The sequence below is a fragment of a genome, unplaced genomic scaffold (genome assembly GCF_019419815.1).
Source record: "Pyrus x bretschneideri cultivar Hongxiangsu unplaced genomic scaffold, Pyrus_bretschneideri_v1 Contig14, whole genome shotgun sequence".
Classification (NCBI taxonomy): Eukaryota; Viridiplantae; Streptophyta; class Magnoliopsida; order Rosales; family Rosaceae; genus Pyrus; species Pyrus x bretschneideri.
In genome coordinates this window covers 5,750,849-5,766,897 of record NW_025999435.1, presented here as the reverse complement: position 1 = coordinate 5,766,897, position 16,049 = coordinate 5,750,849, and the positions used below count along the sequence as shown (strand labels likewise).

Below are 16,049 nucleotides of genomic sequence, written 5' to 3'. Positions count from 1 at the left end.
ATAGGTAAAAGCTCAAGGAGCTACAACGTTAAAGCACTTATCCTCCCACACCTAAAGTAAACCACATTCTTAAATGGTTACTGGATTTCGTTCCTTTAAATAGACACTTTGTTGGCCAACAGAAGATAGAAAAAGTAGACACCTTCCTTGACAATTCACTTTGTGACAATCAGTCTCATTTTCGAACAGAGGTCATTATGATGATCAACATCTAACAATGTTTAAAATCACGATGACTACTAGCATTAATCGCTCACGCATACATGCTAACATAATTGTAGAACCGATGAGTTCTAATTGGATTCTGCTTCTTGTTCATGTATCTTCTTTTGGTGAGCTGTTTTTCAAAATACCTAGTTTTAAGAATCACACAAACCTGACAAGTAGGCCTTGGAACCAAAACTTGGTATGGAAGCCAACCCAATCAAGACAAATAATTCAGCACTCATTTCCTCAACCGGTTAGGTTAGGAGAACACCAAGCAAAGTTCTGACTGGAATTATATTTCAGCTAGAGTGTAATTTTACTTACAATGCTCAATTTAACATTCATTGTCGGTCATATTTATCATGTTGCATATCCATCTAATTAATAATAATTAACAAGTCATGTAATCGTATTTTGAACATTGCATATTGTAACTAACGGTAATTCTGCACAATGATTGTTGGTCACAGCACGGTCGTTTTCTAGAAAGTTCTTTGGCAAAGAAAGCACATCAAAAATATTTTATAGAAGAATTGTAGTAGTTAGTATGAATTATAATATATATGGTTTTACAACATCATATACAATATTGCTCACTCCATAGCAGCCTAGACTTGGTTTTGTGTATAATGTTTTACCACATCTAAACATCCCAAAGTAGTTTTTTGGTTAAGTATATTAGACCCAATAACTCAAAAATGACTTAACAGTGTGGTCGAAGTGTTAATTAGTAACTCCTCCTAGAAGAATGTCTGCCAAATGAGTCCTTTTTGGGTTCAACTTGTAGTTAGAAATTTTATGAGCCTTCCCAAATATATAAGAAAAAGAAAGCCGTAGAATTAAAACTCTCAGTTGCCCAAATCCGTACTCTTCCCAAGCACCATCTCTATAAAGTAAAATATCACAAGTCGTATTTGTAGGCCCTTCAGCATTCTGCAAAAACAGTTAAAAATGCAGGGAAAACTTACTGTTCAATGTTGAGCATTAACTATTAAGCAAATTTATAACAATTTTACTGAATTTATCGGTCGCACATAGCTTGTTCCATCAAGTTGTGTTGTCACATTAACACTAGTACTATGCATGAAAATCATGCACATTACTTACAGGCGATTAGTCTGTAGCCCGTAGAACGATTCCTTCAAATTTTGTTTATCCCTATCTGTCTAAACTGAAGCCAAAACCCATATATACACAAACAAATGATATCAACATAACAGAGGCTTCTCTGCATCAAACTCACTTTCTAAGTCACGCACATCGATGTAGCCTTCCTTCCCCTTTGCCCATAGGAAGAAGTAGAGCCCAGTAAACATGAGGCACATACCAGCGAAGCTGCATTATTGAGACCAAAGCAACAAATTAATACAAAAATTTCAAAAAGAGAAAAAGAGAAAAACTACTTCAGTACTAGATAATTAAAGTACCTTCCAACGCTAATGGCATCTCCCAATGTGATAACTGAGAGAACAACCGAGCAAACTGTTCCAATGGGGCTAAACATGGAAACCAAAACCGGCCCTCTTTTCTTCATTGCCCATCCGTTGAAGCTCACACATGCTCCGCTTACTACACCTCCCTGTGTATATTTGGTTAAAAGAGCGGGGTTAAAGACCGGGGTCATAAATACTAAGCCCTTCGGACTAGCCCGAGTGATGGTGGGTGAAGAAAGTGATTAGGGTTATGATTGATTATATGTTCAACACATACCAAAGTACCGCGAGAGAGAGAGAGAGAGAGAGAGAGAGGCGTACTTACCAGTAGAGAGAAGCCAATCAATTGTTTTGCACTCACAAGTGGCCAACCAGTTTCTATTTTGTGATCTTGAATAAATTGTACAGCTGCAGTTAGAAACACCCCTATCAAAGATGTTATGGCGCACAAGGAGATAGGTGCAGGAAAATCACCCAATGTTGTAGCCTGTCAAACATCATAAAAAATACTAATCCATAAAAAACAAAAGAAAAATATATTAAACAATGATAATCTTCTGTTCTTGGCAAATGCTTATGTTGTCCGTCTGTGAATCTGGATCTCACGTATCATCGAATTCAGATTCACAGTCAGATAACAATTAAAGTTAACAATTATATTCATACTAGTTGTACGTTCACCTGCAAGACAATATTACTGGACAAAACAAACACAGCAGCAAGGAGATAAAAGCAACCAATAATCTTTTGCTTATCAAAGAGTGATTCAGGGGAAGGAGCTCGAAATTGGGGCTGTGCTTCTGCTTCGGAAGGACTGGCAGTGCTTTGCATTACGCTCATTGTGATAGCTCCTACCACACACAGAATTGTGCCTAGAATCTTCATTTTGCTGTATAGGCAACTAATTTTCACTCTCTCCAATCTGCATAACCATTATAAAAAAAATATGGGAAAATTTGAAATAGGTCCAATTTTATAGACTACCTTTTGAAATAGGTCCAATTTTTAGTGACTTTTGACTTTTGAAATAGGTCCAATTTTTAGTTACTTTGGACCCATTTCAAAAAACCCCTATAAATATTACTATATTAGTATTTGTTTAATTCAACAATTTCCGTACATGAGATTTGAATTTTGATCTCTTCCAACAAAGTCGAGACTAAAATGTCCAAATGATTATCCCCATACCTTATGTTAACTATTCTAATAGTTTGCCACTTCTTTCTCTTCATCATCTTCTTTACTTGGGAAAAAAGAAAGAAAAAAGATGAGATCAAATACCTAACAGTACACGCGATGACAAAAATAAACCCAGGAGCAAGGTTTGGCATGGCTGCTGCCATTGCTGGTGAAGTCAACTGGATCCCCTTTAGAAATAATGTCTGGAACAAAGTTACCCTGCAAAACAAGAAACAAGGAAAATAACTTTACTACCCCTTTTTCTTTCATAATTTTCTATGTTTATTTTTTAAATTAGAGGAGGAAGAAGACAAGTAAGTGTAAAAACAATTTAAATTTAAAGAATCTATATTTCAGTTGAAAAGTTAATTTATATTGACTCAGAACCAAAACAATCATCATTAAGGATCCGTTTTAAAAACTAAAAATTAAAAACTTGTTTGGTTGTTGCTTTAAGTACCAAAACTAAGCTAAATTCAGAAAACCCATGTAAGTAGTTCATCATAACATCTGAATTTCATTCCCAAATCAAAGAGAGATTACAACTTTCTGATTTCTTGCGGAAAAAATTATTGTGTACAATCATTAGAATTCATAATACGGATTTAGGTACATGCACAAAATTAGAAAAATCTATCTAGAATTCGTGTTTGCACACCTTTAAAATTTAAAATGTTCATCCTACGTTTTAGGAAAACACTTCTCCCACTCTCACACAAACACCTTAAATCCTCACGCATATAGTGTGAGCTTCATTTAGTTTAATTTAACAAAAACCACTCTCCTATTCTTTCTGTTTTTCTAAACACTTAAATTTCAGCGTTTGCAAAGGGAAATTTGCATAAACATCACCTCACCTATTATGGGTGTGTGCAAATACACCCAAACTAAAAATCTTGTCAATTTACCACACAAACTCATATGTTAGTGTGAATTTACCACCTCCATTAGTTTTTGCTAAAAATTTAGTTAAAATGTGTCATCTGCAGCACATGTAATATATTTTTAATGGTACTTTTGCCACTTAAAACCTATAGGCGAATAAGTGTATAAACTTCATTAAACAAAGCTCGTGGGACATATATTCCTTCTCCTCGAGAACAAGTTGTAGTTAACGAAATTCTTACCCGAAGTTGTCTAAGAGTCTTAGAGTAATAAGCATGAAAAATGATCACTTGCATAACAAATGATTAGTTTTGACAAAATTTCAAACGAAAAATAAAAAAGGTGCTAAATTAACACACAAAAAAAAAATTTGGTGGTAAATTAGCAGGATTTTTAATTTGGATGACAATGCATGTGCTCCTTCACCAATAACTATGTCAAGATAAGTATTGTATACGATTAAAAACATGTATAGCAATTTCCAGCCCAACTTTTAAGAATGACTCAAATGAAATATAATATAAGTAAAACCTTAAAAAGATGCATTGAGTTCGGTGAAATTGAAGAACACTAAATTGATTGCATCTTCCAAATTTGGGACGAGCGATCTTTCACTTACCACATTATCAGGGAAAAAAAAGGTAACCCAGAATAAAAAAATAAAAAATAAATAAAAAGTGCATATCTCAAAAATGTTTCTACAAAGGAGAATTTGAATCATATTATTATGGCTCGCCTATTATAAGGCTTAACACATTTCCCACCTCTTAGAGTAGATAATATTATTTGTTAAAAAAAAAAAGATTTTCCAGAAAAATTCATGGGAATTATGCAAATTATAATAACTAATTAGAAACAAAAGATTTTAGAAATTCATACCCTCCAAGGGCGATCAAAAGCAACTGTATCAAGAACTTCAAGCTGATTTTCTTCGGCCATGTGTGCCTGCAAACACAAATTCATATATCATCAAACACCAAAATCTACTGGAACCCAATTGAATTCTGTCTGTTATAATTGTTTAAATTTCGAAATTAAATAAAAACAATTACTTCTGAATTGATGAGAGAGAAATGCATACGTACGTACCTTTCAAAATAAGCGGCAATGGGAGAGAGGACGATGAAAGTGGACAAGGTAGAGAAGATAACAATGGTGAGAGGGTCAAGCCCCAAAGACATGACATAGCTTAGCAACACAGCATTCCCAGCATACACAAATTGCACCCCTACCAACCCCCCTATTATCGCAACATCTTCAATCACCTCCCTCTTCATCCTGAACAATATTTCCTCCATACTTTCCGTGCAATTTTTCCTCCTCACCAGAAAAAAATTCAAATTAAAACCCTAAAACAAATATTGTATTTCTTGCTACTGCTTCTTCTTGTGTCATGATCTTCTCTCCTGGTTTTCCATGCTTTGGGTTTTTGTTTTGGTTTCGTTTGCTGTTTGGTTTTTCCGTCCTTGCAGTTTTGTTTGGTTACGTTTTCTCATCAATCGTGTTCAGCTAACGTTCATGGGGGTTGAGGCAGTTTTATAAATTTTATTCTCCACCAACCAGTCTTCTCTCCTGGCCTTTCGGGTGAAAGCGGATCTCTCTCTTGTCCTTTTTTTAGCACATAAAAAGTTAATTGCTTCCCCTTTTCGAAACTCTCTTTGTTTGTTTTCTCATTAATTTGATAAAGTTTGGTTGTGTGCCTAGATTGTTGCTTCTTGTTTTTTCTACCATATTGGATTTGAGTTGCTACCCACCAAATTAATGGAAAAATATCATCTCCGGATTTTTTCCATCAAGATTACCGGATCAAGTGATCCGGATCTTTAAAATTTGATCAAATGGTTAAAGTTATTATAATTTTTAAAGGAACTCCTGTTTATCCGTCGAATCAAATTTTAAAAATCTAGATCACTTGATCCCATAATCTTGTGAAAAAGATTTGGAGATATTCTCTTTCCCAAATTAATAGAATCATAATGATCAAACGGGAAAAAAGTAGTTGGGCCTTTAAATTTGATGGTTGCAACCTCTATGTCCAATCTCTCTTTTTTCTTTGTTTGCACGCAAGGGGTTTTAATAAATGAAACTAGCATATGTCCACACATTTGTGGGTGCGGACATTTTTTTTTTTTTTTTAAATGAGAAAGAGAGAAAAATTTAACTAGAATCGATAGTTTTTTGTTCAAAAAAATGAGAAGAAGAGAGAGGGGGAGAAAGAGAGAATGTGGAAAAGATGGATGAGTTTTTGTTTTTGTTTTTTATTTTTAATACACCAATATTTTTATACTAGGGGATGAGGAGTTCGGCTAAGCCACTGCAATAGGTAACCTAATTTGGTATCGATATTTTTATTTTTTTTTAAATTAGAGATTTATTAGGATCATATTTAGGTGATTTTTGTTTTTTTTTTTTTAGAGAAGTACGATATTTATTAGGGTAAGAAAAATACGTACATCAATATGAGGATGGGGTGCACCCTGGGTCTCAATGCCCGCATAATGAATAATATAACCATCCTCCAAAGATTACAAACAATAGAAACTAATTAAGAAACATCCTCGATTAGAGCATCTTGATTAAAATTGGTGGGTGTACACACCAAGCCATCTCAGCCACACATCCAAGTCCAAAAATTAATTAAGATTGTATGTAGGTGATTTGTTTAAAAACCTGTAAAATTTGGAGGGTGTATTCAATTGGGACTTAGAGATAAAAAAATAAAAATAAAAATAAAAAATAAAAAATCTTCAAAAAGATTTTGATAGATTAGGGTTTTTTTTTTTTTTTTTTAAGAAGAAGATACTATAGCAGTTTTATTCATAATATTAATGAAGCATACAATCATGTAGGAGGCATCCTGAATAGTAACCGGAAGCACCTCAAACCAAAGACTAGGAACAGTAAAACTTATGGCCAATTTAGTCCATACTATGTGCTGAAACATTGGCGGATCTACATATATGATTTACTTTCACTGTAGCAAGCAAAACTCTGCAAGCTGGCTTTCACATCCTCAATAAATAAACCAGTAGCAGAAACACCACAATGGGGACTATACAGTGCTTAAACCACTTGTAAGGCATCGCTCTCCAGAATGACTAGCCTTCATTGTCGTTGTACAGCCTGGTGCAAGCCTGCACGAGCTGCTAGAATCTCCACAGTATAGGGGTCGATCGCATGAGGAATTTAGCAAACGAAACCTCCAGCATAGTTACCTGCTTCGTCACGAAAAGCCACTGATACCCCTACACTTCGAATTTGAACAAAAAGAAGCATCGACATTAATCTTAATCCAGTTTAGCGGTGGCAGAGACCACCAAGAAGGAGAAAGCAGAGGGCAATGAGCAATTTGGGGTTGTGCAGACACAAAATTTGATAGGAAAAGGCTCGCCAATCTACTCACCATAATGGGGTTTTCCTGCTTATCATCCCAAAGAAGGGAATTCCTAGCATGCCAAATAAAATGGATAAGGACAAGAAGAAGATCAAATTGACCATGCTTGAGGACAATAGCACGGCAACTAAGGCACTCCAAGAAGCAAGAGAAAGAAGAGCAGCATGGTCTAAGCTCAATGTTGGCAGAAGAACAAACGGCTCTTGCAAATGAACTTTCAGTAAACACATGTAGCGCCGACTCCGAAGATGAACTACATAACACACAAATGTCATCCACCATAATGCCTTTGTTAACCAAGCAGCACGAGTAGGTAGAATGTTCCAAGCAGCCCACCAAACACACAATTTTACTTTATTAAGAACCTTTGCTTTCCAGATAATATTCCACTGAGTGTTTGAAGCCCCACTGTGAGAAGAAGAAGGTTCAACCACCAAGCCACAACCAACCTTGTATCGTAGTGCTAGATCAAACAATCCTGGGGAAATCTCAAACTTAGCGGGATGGAAAGAATTAGCAAAGCTTCATCAGGTGGGAAAATATTCAATATTAATTGCTCATTCCAGGAAGCCAGTAATGGTAAGATTATGGAAGAGACTAATTCTAATTCACCATTGGATGAAGGTGATGATAAAGGCCGAAACAAGTGCAGGTGGTCCAACCACCTATCTTTCCAAATACGAATAGAACGCCCACCTGCCAACGAGACCCTCGCTCTAGAATGATGCGAGCCTTTATAATCCCCCACCATCAAGGAGATGGACAGGAATCCAAACCAGCATCCCAGAAGGAATTATGAGAAAATTATTTGGCTTTGAGTAACCAAGAGGCAAGTGAATCCAGGTTGTGAAGCAATCTTCAGCCCTGTTTAGTCAAAAGGGTGCAATTAAAATCATACAGAGATCAAAATCTCAAACCACCCTCAGGCCTTGGTTTGCACATGTTTCCCCATGAGAGCCAATGAATACGCTTTGAATCATCAAGGTCTCCCCACCAAAATCGACAGAGAATATGTTAAAGATCTTCACAAAAGGTTTTAGGCAAGAGAAAGCAATTCATCGTATAAATAGGGAGAGTTTGACCCACCACCTTAATAAAAATATCCTTCCCTGTACTACTCAGTAGCTTGTCTTTCCTATCTTTAAGCTTTTTCCATAACCTATCTTTAATGTATGCTTATCTTGCAGAATGACTATGACCAATAACAATCTGAAGCCCCAAATACTTGTCATGGACATCCACCCGAGGCACCCCCAAATAGGCAACAAGCTGATCTTGAATGGCTCGGTAAACATTGGGGCTAAAAGACACAGCACTCTTTTGCAAATTGGTACGTTGCCTAGACGCATGCTCATAAATATTCAAAATATTCTTAAGATGCCAACATTCTTAAAAAGATGTGAGGAGAAGGAGGAAACTGTCATCCACAAATAATAAGTGAGTTATAGTGGGCGCCCCACGACAAATTGGGACCCCATTAATAAGCCCACGCCTCTCAAAAATTTTAAACAGCCGTGAACCCCTCTGCACGAATCAGAAACAAATATGAGGAAAGCAGATCACCCGAACAGAGACCACAAGTGAGGGGACATGTAACCTGTAATCTTACCATTAACCAGGAAAAAGTATGAGATAGGGGATACACAATTTTTAACAGTTTCAACCCAACTTGCAGCAAATCCAGGCTTCAACAACATGGAACACAAGAATCCCCATTCCATTCGATCATATACTTTACTCATATCTAGCTTTAAAGCTAGCTAACAACTCCAGACTCAACAAAGATTGTGAAAATAATGCCTAACCTCGGAAGCAATAACAAAGTTATTGGAAATCATTCTACCAGGAAAAAAGGCACCCTGCTGCTTGGAAATAATTTGATCCAGTATACTCTTTAAGTGGTTCACTAGCACCTTGGCACCCATTTTATATAGAACATTACACAACGCAATCAATCTAAGCTGCGTAATGTTCTGAACTTTAGCTAACTTTGAAATTAAAGAGACGTGAGTATAATTGAGCTCCTTCAGAATACGCCTAGATGAGAGAAAGGACTTGACTGCACAGATTACATCATTGCCAACAATTGGCCAGAACTTTTGAAAAAATATTGAGGGCATTCCATCCGGCCTTAGAGCAGTGTGTGGCTCCATCTGAAATAACGCCTCATTGATCTCGAAATCAGAATACTCTGCCAGTAAGAGATCATTCATCGCCGGAGTTACACGACTTTGAGTTATATCTAGAATATCTGAGCAGGGAAGACACCCATTAGTGGAAAACATGCTCGAGAAATAACTAACTACAACCTGTTGGATTTCGTTGGGATAAGAGCGCCAAACACCCTGGTCATTAAATAAACCTTTAATGCAATTTTTTTTTTCCAACGATTGGTAGTTTTCTGGTGAAAGTAACGTGTATTACGATCGCCATCTTGGAGCCAATGTACTTTAGCCCTTTGCCGCCAATGTGCTTCTTCCTGGGCCTAGCTTTGCATAAAGCGCAGAGCTGAGGCTCCAAACCTCAGTGTCTGGTGGTTGCTGATATAAGACCCTCAACTGATCATGAACAACATTGATTTCATCCTTGATTAGAGAGAAAGACCATTTCCACTTAAGTAGTTCAAGTTTGACAGTCTTAATTTTTCCACAAACCCGAAACAATAGTACCCCCTGAACCGAAGCAGCCCACCCCTCAGCTATCACTTGCTCACATTCATCACGATGCAACCAAGCTTCCTCAAACCTGAAATATCTGTGTTTAAAATGTGGTACCTCTGGGCTGTGTCAGATTTCCAAACAGATAGGCACATGATCGAACGTTAAAGGGGCCAAATTCATGATCAGACGTTAAATTAGGTATTAGATTAGTCATCGACAAGGTTTAAACCTACACCGTCATGCAAGGGCTTAACTTCTTTCCATCACTGTGGTAAAGGGCCACTTGCTTATTTGAGATATTTTAATAGATTTATAAATCCATGGATTTTTATGGAGTTTAATTGATTTGTAAAATTTCCATATAAAACTTTGATTCAATTCCCTCGAAATCTTATGGGGTAAGGTGACATTTGTGAATACTTAAAGTACACTACAAAATCTCTTCAATTCCCACGAATTCCTCAATTTTTAAAAATTCTTTAAAATTAATTTATAATTGAATACATTTAGAATATTATAAACTTCTTTAAAATCCTAATTAAATACACTCGGATTTCTAAAGATTTTAACATACTATCTTGAAATCTCAATTGGATACACTTTGAATTTCATAGAAACATTTAAAATCCTAATTGAATTCTCATAGATACATTAAAAGAATTAAAATATCTCAAAATTCCAATTGAATACACCCCTAGTTTGTGTAAAATTACTTTATTGTCCATAATTTTATTTTTTGATAAAAGACAAACATATCGTTTCACCATTTTTTAGTTGACAAAGAGGATTTCATTAATATGTAGTTTAGATAATTACATGATAATTGATTGGTTTGGTATATAAGATCTTTTTCTTTAACTCACCGCATTTTAATTTAATTCCTCCCCTCTTCTTTGAATTTAGTTTAGAGTAGTAATACATCATTTATGACACACCCCGACCGAAATCAAGGCATGCTGGCCGTCACGTGAGGGTGGCGTAGCCATGTGCACAGTGCGGAAGCAATAATAATATAAGAAATGCGAATAAACAAAAACCAAACCAACTAGAGTACTAGATAAGAATAAGTGCAAGATGGAATTAAGTGTGAGTTCACAACCAGAGTATAAGTAGCCTAAGTGCAGTCCAGCAGGACGAATACTAATTATACAACACCAAATGTGATCATACAATGGTGATAATCTATCAGAACTACCATGGATTCCTCGCAAGCCACCAATAAGCACTTCTAACTGGAACCTGGAAGGGTGCAAAACAAAAAGTGTGAGTGGGCAAAAACAAAGCTTTTCAAAACCATTTCAACATCAAAGCTAGTAACCCCTTGCGTAAAACCTGTATAATTTCCCAGAAATTAGAATACATATCTATATCACAACCATGATCAGAATAGTAAAATCCTCATATATGCCATGTCAAATATCTCAGCATAAAAAATATGTAAGCCAGGTGATATAAATCAATGCAAAATCCGGATTCACCTAACGTAACCTGTATGACTCAAATCCATGTCTCAACAAGTATACCTGCACACGAGTCGGAACCACCTAAAGTGGTCTGTAAGACAGGACTAGGTGTAAATAAATACGCTCAAGTGCTACGACCACGTGAAGATTGTGCGAATAGTCGCGGGTTACCTACGAGTCGAAACCACTTATAGTGGTCTGTACGACAGGACTATACACCTAACTTGGATCCAAGGTGAACGTATGGTGCGGGAGGTGAACATCACGTGAATGACTGTGCTCTAATCACGGACGGGAGCACTAACACTGGGGTGCAGGTTATGAGCTCAAAATACATCTCAACATAATCATGCAACTCACATCGACAATCAATAAACTCACCTGGTACTTACCTGAGCATCCGTAGTGTCAATGACAATATGTGCAACTACTAAATACATATTCTAAGTATAAGACATTTGGCATGGCATTTCAAAACATATGAATCATTTAAATTAATTTTCTGGGAAAAATACCAAGCATATATATATATATATAATATATATATATATATATATACCGAAAACCAAAAGCCCACTCACTGATATGTAGAAGGGTCGTCCTCTGGATAGGTCTCACCTATATGCAAAACAACCATATAAACGTTATTTTAAAGCACATAAACAAAACTAGGTAATAACTTCTCACACGTTGCTTAATTGGGATGTTTGAATATACCAATGTGATCTACTCAACCCCACTAATATCCCCATATTTTTAGAAAAAAATTCTGATCACCCACGTGCCCTTACGCGCCAGCCAAGGCACGGCCACATGTGTCGGCCACGTGTAGGCACGTGCCTGGCACACGTACGAAAACCCTAACGGCGTTAGGGAATATTTCGTCCAAAAATGGAATATACTGTTAAATGTACCTGACGTCTTTAGTAACGCCGTTAATATATTCCGTCAAAGTTGACGGAATATTCTTCGTCTTCTCCGGTGATCCTCGCCTAAGTCGTTGCCAGCCGCCGTTTGCATCCCCGAAAACTGGAAAAACTTCTAATCATCATATCTTCTTCATTTTAGCACCAAAATCCATGATACTTAAACCAAAATGAAGCTAAGGATGAATGGAACACATCCTTACCACTTTTAGGTCCTAAAACTCACGGATCTCGCTGGAAAAATCACGATAATCCAACCACATCTGCAACTTGTCAAACCCCAGCTTCCTAACGTCCAAAACCTTCCAAAACTCTTCCCTAAGCTTCGTGAAGAAGTTCTAAGGCTCTCTAACACCTCCAAACTCAACAAAACCTCCTTGATCATGATGGATGAACAGTGCACCTCATCGTGGTTTTCTAGTTCTTGAGTAATTGAAGTCTTCACATCCAACTACGAGTATAGATCGACTCCTGAGCTTGCAAGGAATCCAAAAACACTAACCACAACCTCGATCCATGAATGATCAAGTGGCTTGAGAAGTTGTCCATACAATTGTACGGAAATGGAAAGAAATCCGAGAGGGAGGAGATAGTCAACAGGAGAGTGGTATGGATGTGTGTGTGTGGTCCAGATGGTAGTCAACCAAAACAAAAGAAAATAAAATAAAACCTAAGTTCTAATTTGTTCCAAAAACTAAGGAAAACATGAATTGGACCACAACCAAAATGCATGTCACACAACACCATCTAACGTCCAAGGGTATAAAAGTCATTTCATGCTATTAAGGATAAAATAATATACACATTCGGGACGAGCTGTCACAATTTGTAATTGACATAAAAATAAAAATAAAAACAATTATTAACATATTACAAAATAGCAAAAAAATGCTTAAAGACTATTTAATTTGAAGTGCTAATAACATATTCAAATATTAAAATAAATATAAAATTTCTTGGTTTCCCATTAAAAACCAAAACTATAGGGTAATAATTACCTTCTTGGTTAACTACTGCAAAAAATAATAATAAATAATTAAAAAAAATAAATAATTGGTTTGATGATGTGCAGATTCATTCCTTTAAAAATAGAATAGTTCTTGATTTGACACCGTAATCTACACTCTACGAGAATATTGGGAGAACGCATTTTGGTAGACTAGATTGTACTACTTCTCTAATGAAGGTGAATCAATATAAGTAGATCATACTTCTATTAGTAAAATGTGGTGTAACAAATGTCACGCTCAGTGGTGTAAAATGTGGTGTAAAATGTGGAAGTATAAGTTTTACTGCTTTGAAATGTGAATTTGAACCACATTATTGTTAGCTCATTGTGAGGTTTAGCCTATTCACCCAGCCCTTAAGTAGATAGTGATGCTTGTTAAAAAAAAATCATTATTTTGGTATCTGGTGAGATAAGTTAAACCACACAATATGGCAGTCTCCATAGTAATATTGTATTGAATTCATTATTTACGATAATATAACTTAAAACCTTTTACTTTACAAAAAAAAAAAAAAATGTAGTACTAGTAAATTTTGTATTTTATTTCAAAAGAAGTGATGTACTAATGAATTGCCAATAGAATTACCTACTTCAACTGTTTTTTCGTATTATTTATTCTTGAAGGCTAATGAAGGGCTGTTTAGTCCAAATAACGCTCTAGGTCCAAAATGTTCTCGTTTCCTATGTGTATTGAACAATTAGTACAAGAGGATGATTGAATTTAATCAATCAAGGGAAAACTTGATATAAGTCCAATTTTTTTAGCTAATAGTAGGAATAGTCCAATTTATTAAAATATATCCAATTCCTTAAATTTAATTATTTTATTATCAATAATTATTTATTCAATGATAAGATTTATTATAAAAATTAAATTTCTTCCTAATTATCTCTTTGATTATTTCTTTTTCTTTTTTTTTAATTTCTTGTTCTTCCTCCTGCTTTAAACCCCATTTATAGATTTTATTTTTAATTTTTATAATCAACCTATATCACAGGTTAATTATTTTTATGTATCTATATGATATATTCTTTTTTATAATCAACGTGTCACAAATTCATGTGTCTTGCTTGTAGGTATGTCACATCCCGGCCCGGGGCAAACCACTTCCCGGGCCCAACTCCACTACCGTAGCACGATATTGTCCGCTTTAGGCTTACCATTCTCTCACGGTTTTGTTTTTGGGAACTCACAAGCAACTTCCCAGTGGGTCACCCATCATGGGATTGCTCAAGCCCCCTTCTCGCTTAACTTCGGAGTTCCTACGGAATCCAAAGCCAGTGAGCTCCCAAAAGGCCTCGTGCTAGGTAGGGATGGAAATATACATTTAAGGATCACTCCCCTGGGCGATGTGGGATCTTACAATCCACCCCCCTTAGGGGCCCGACGTCCTCGTCGACACACCACGGTCAGGGTTAGGCTCTGATACCAAATTGTCACATCTCGGCCCGGGGGGGACCACTTCCCGGGCCCGCTCCACTACCATAGCACGATATTGTCCGCTTTGGGCCCCGACCACGCCCTCACGGTTTTGTTTCTGGGAACTCAAACGAGAACTTCCCGATGGTTCACCCATCCTGGGAATGCTTTCACGCGCTACTCGCTTAACTTCGGAGTTCCTACGGAACCCGAAGCCAGTGAGCTCCCAAAATGCCTCGTGCTAGGTAGGGATGGGAATATACATTTAAGGATCACTCCCCTGGGCGATGTGGGATCTTACAAGGTATATTATGTTTTTTCCTACCTTTTAGTTAGGTTTCATATCTCGCTTACAGGTATATATATATATTCATATATTTGTTAGTTGAGTTAAGGTACAGTGTTTTGTAGATAATTTATGTTAGTATGTTAGTTTTTTTTTTTTTTTTTTTTGTAAGATATTAATTAGATTTTTTGGAGTTGAAAAATGCATAATATTAGAAGATTTTAATTGATTTTTAATATTTAAAAAAATATAAAATGAGTATAAAAGAAATAAAAACATGTAATTAGATAATTAGACTCACTCATAAAAACCATCTATGTTTTTAGACCTAGATCTAAAAGCCCCTTTAATCAAAAGGATGATTGTATTTTCTCTGTGTAGATGTTGGTAGTGCACTTTCTTTAACACAATGGTATTTGGAGTCTGAGGATTTGAGTAAAGTCAGACAATAAACCAATCACTTAATTAAGCATTGAATTCGTTACTTTTTTTTGTGTTCAACTTAAGACTGTCAACTTTGAAGTAGAGCAGATACCATTAGACCTAATAAAAGTCGCAGATATTTAAGACTTCATATTGTATTATTTAGTATAAATAATAATAATAATAATAATAGATTAAAAATTAAAAAATTAAAAAAAATACCTAACTGCTTTGGCGATGAATCATTTCGTTCAAACAACCTCTGTCCGACGAAGTATGAGTCGTGCAAAAGTCTGTAAGAGTAGGATTTCTCTCCCTTTCTAATCTTTCTTCCCTTCTATCTTCTCTTATTTGAACGGTTACGATTAAGTTACGTTAACATCCTGTGATGTTTTTCTTTAGAAAAACAAAAAGAAAAAGAAAGATGAAAGTACGGAGGGATGAAATAGGTAAGGAGGGAATAGAATCCTACTTCAAATCTGTATACACCGATGGTATGATTTTGTCAACTTGGGTTATGTGTTGCAAAGGTTTGTCATCATGGGGCTTGTACGAACGATGTATGATCGAAAATCATTGTAATTTTTTTTATTTAAAATTGAATATAAACAGTATCTGATGCAAACTAATTGCACGATGTACGACAAACAAACGTGATTGAAAGATCCCCGAAATCCTCACAAAAAAAATCCGAAGAGGATCCTCATTATTTCAAGGACATGCTTTTCACTACATAAAAGTGTTGAATATTAATCCCATATCGA

General features: G+C 36.0%; 2 protein-coding genes across 2 annotated transcripts; both read right to left on the bottom strand.

Moving 5' to 3' along the window:
• Positions 1–1,198: 1,198 nt before the first annotated feature.
• Positions 1,199–5,164, bottom strand: LOC103927326 (WAT1-related protein At5g47470). The gene is made up of 7 exons (XM_009336234.3): positions 4,794–5,164; positions 4,584–4,649; positions 2,922–3,038; positions 2,322–2,562; positions 1,966–2,127; positions 1,635–1,786; positions 1,199–1,542 (listed from the first exon to the last, which is right to left on the bottom strand). The coding sequence occupies exons 1-7, from the start codon at positions 5,000–5,002 to the stop codon at positions 1,416–1,418; spliced, it is 1,074 nt and encodes a 357-aa protein (XP_009334509.1). The 5' UTR covers positions 5,003–5,164; the 3' UTR covers positions 1,199–1,415.
• Positions 5,165–8,274: 3,110 nt separating this feature from the next.
• LOC125475320 lies at positions 8,275–9,311 on the bottom strand. Its single transcript, XM_048580038.1, has 3 exons — positions 8,904–9,311; positions 8,662–8,783; positions 8,275–8,437 (listed from the first exon to the last, which is right to left on the bottom strand). The coding sequence occupies exons 1-3, from the start codon at positions 9,309–9,311 to the stop codon at positions 8,275–8,277; spliced, it is 693 nt and encodes a 230-aa protein (XP_048435995.1).
• Positions 9,312–16,049: the final 6,738 nt, after the last annotated feature.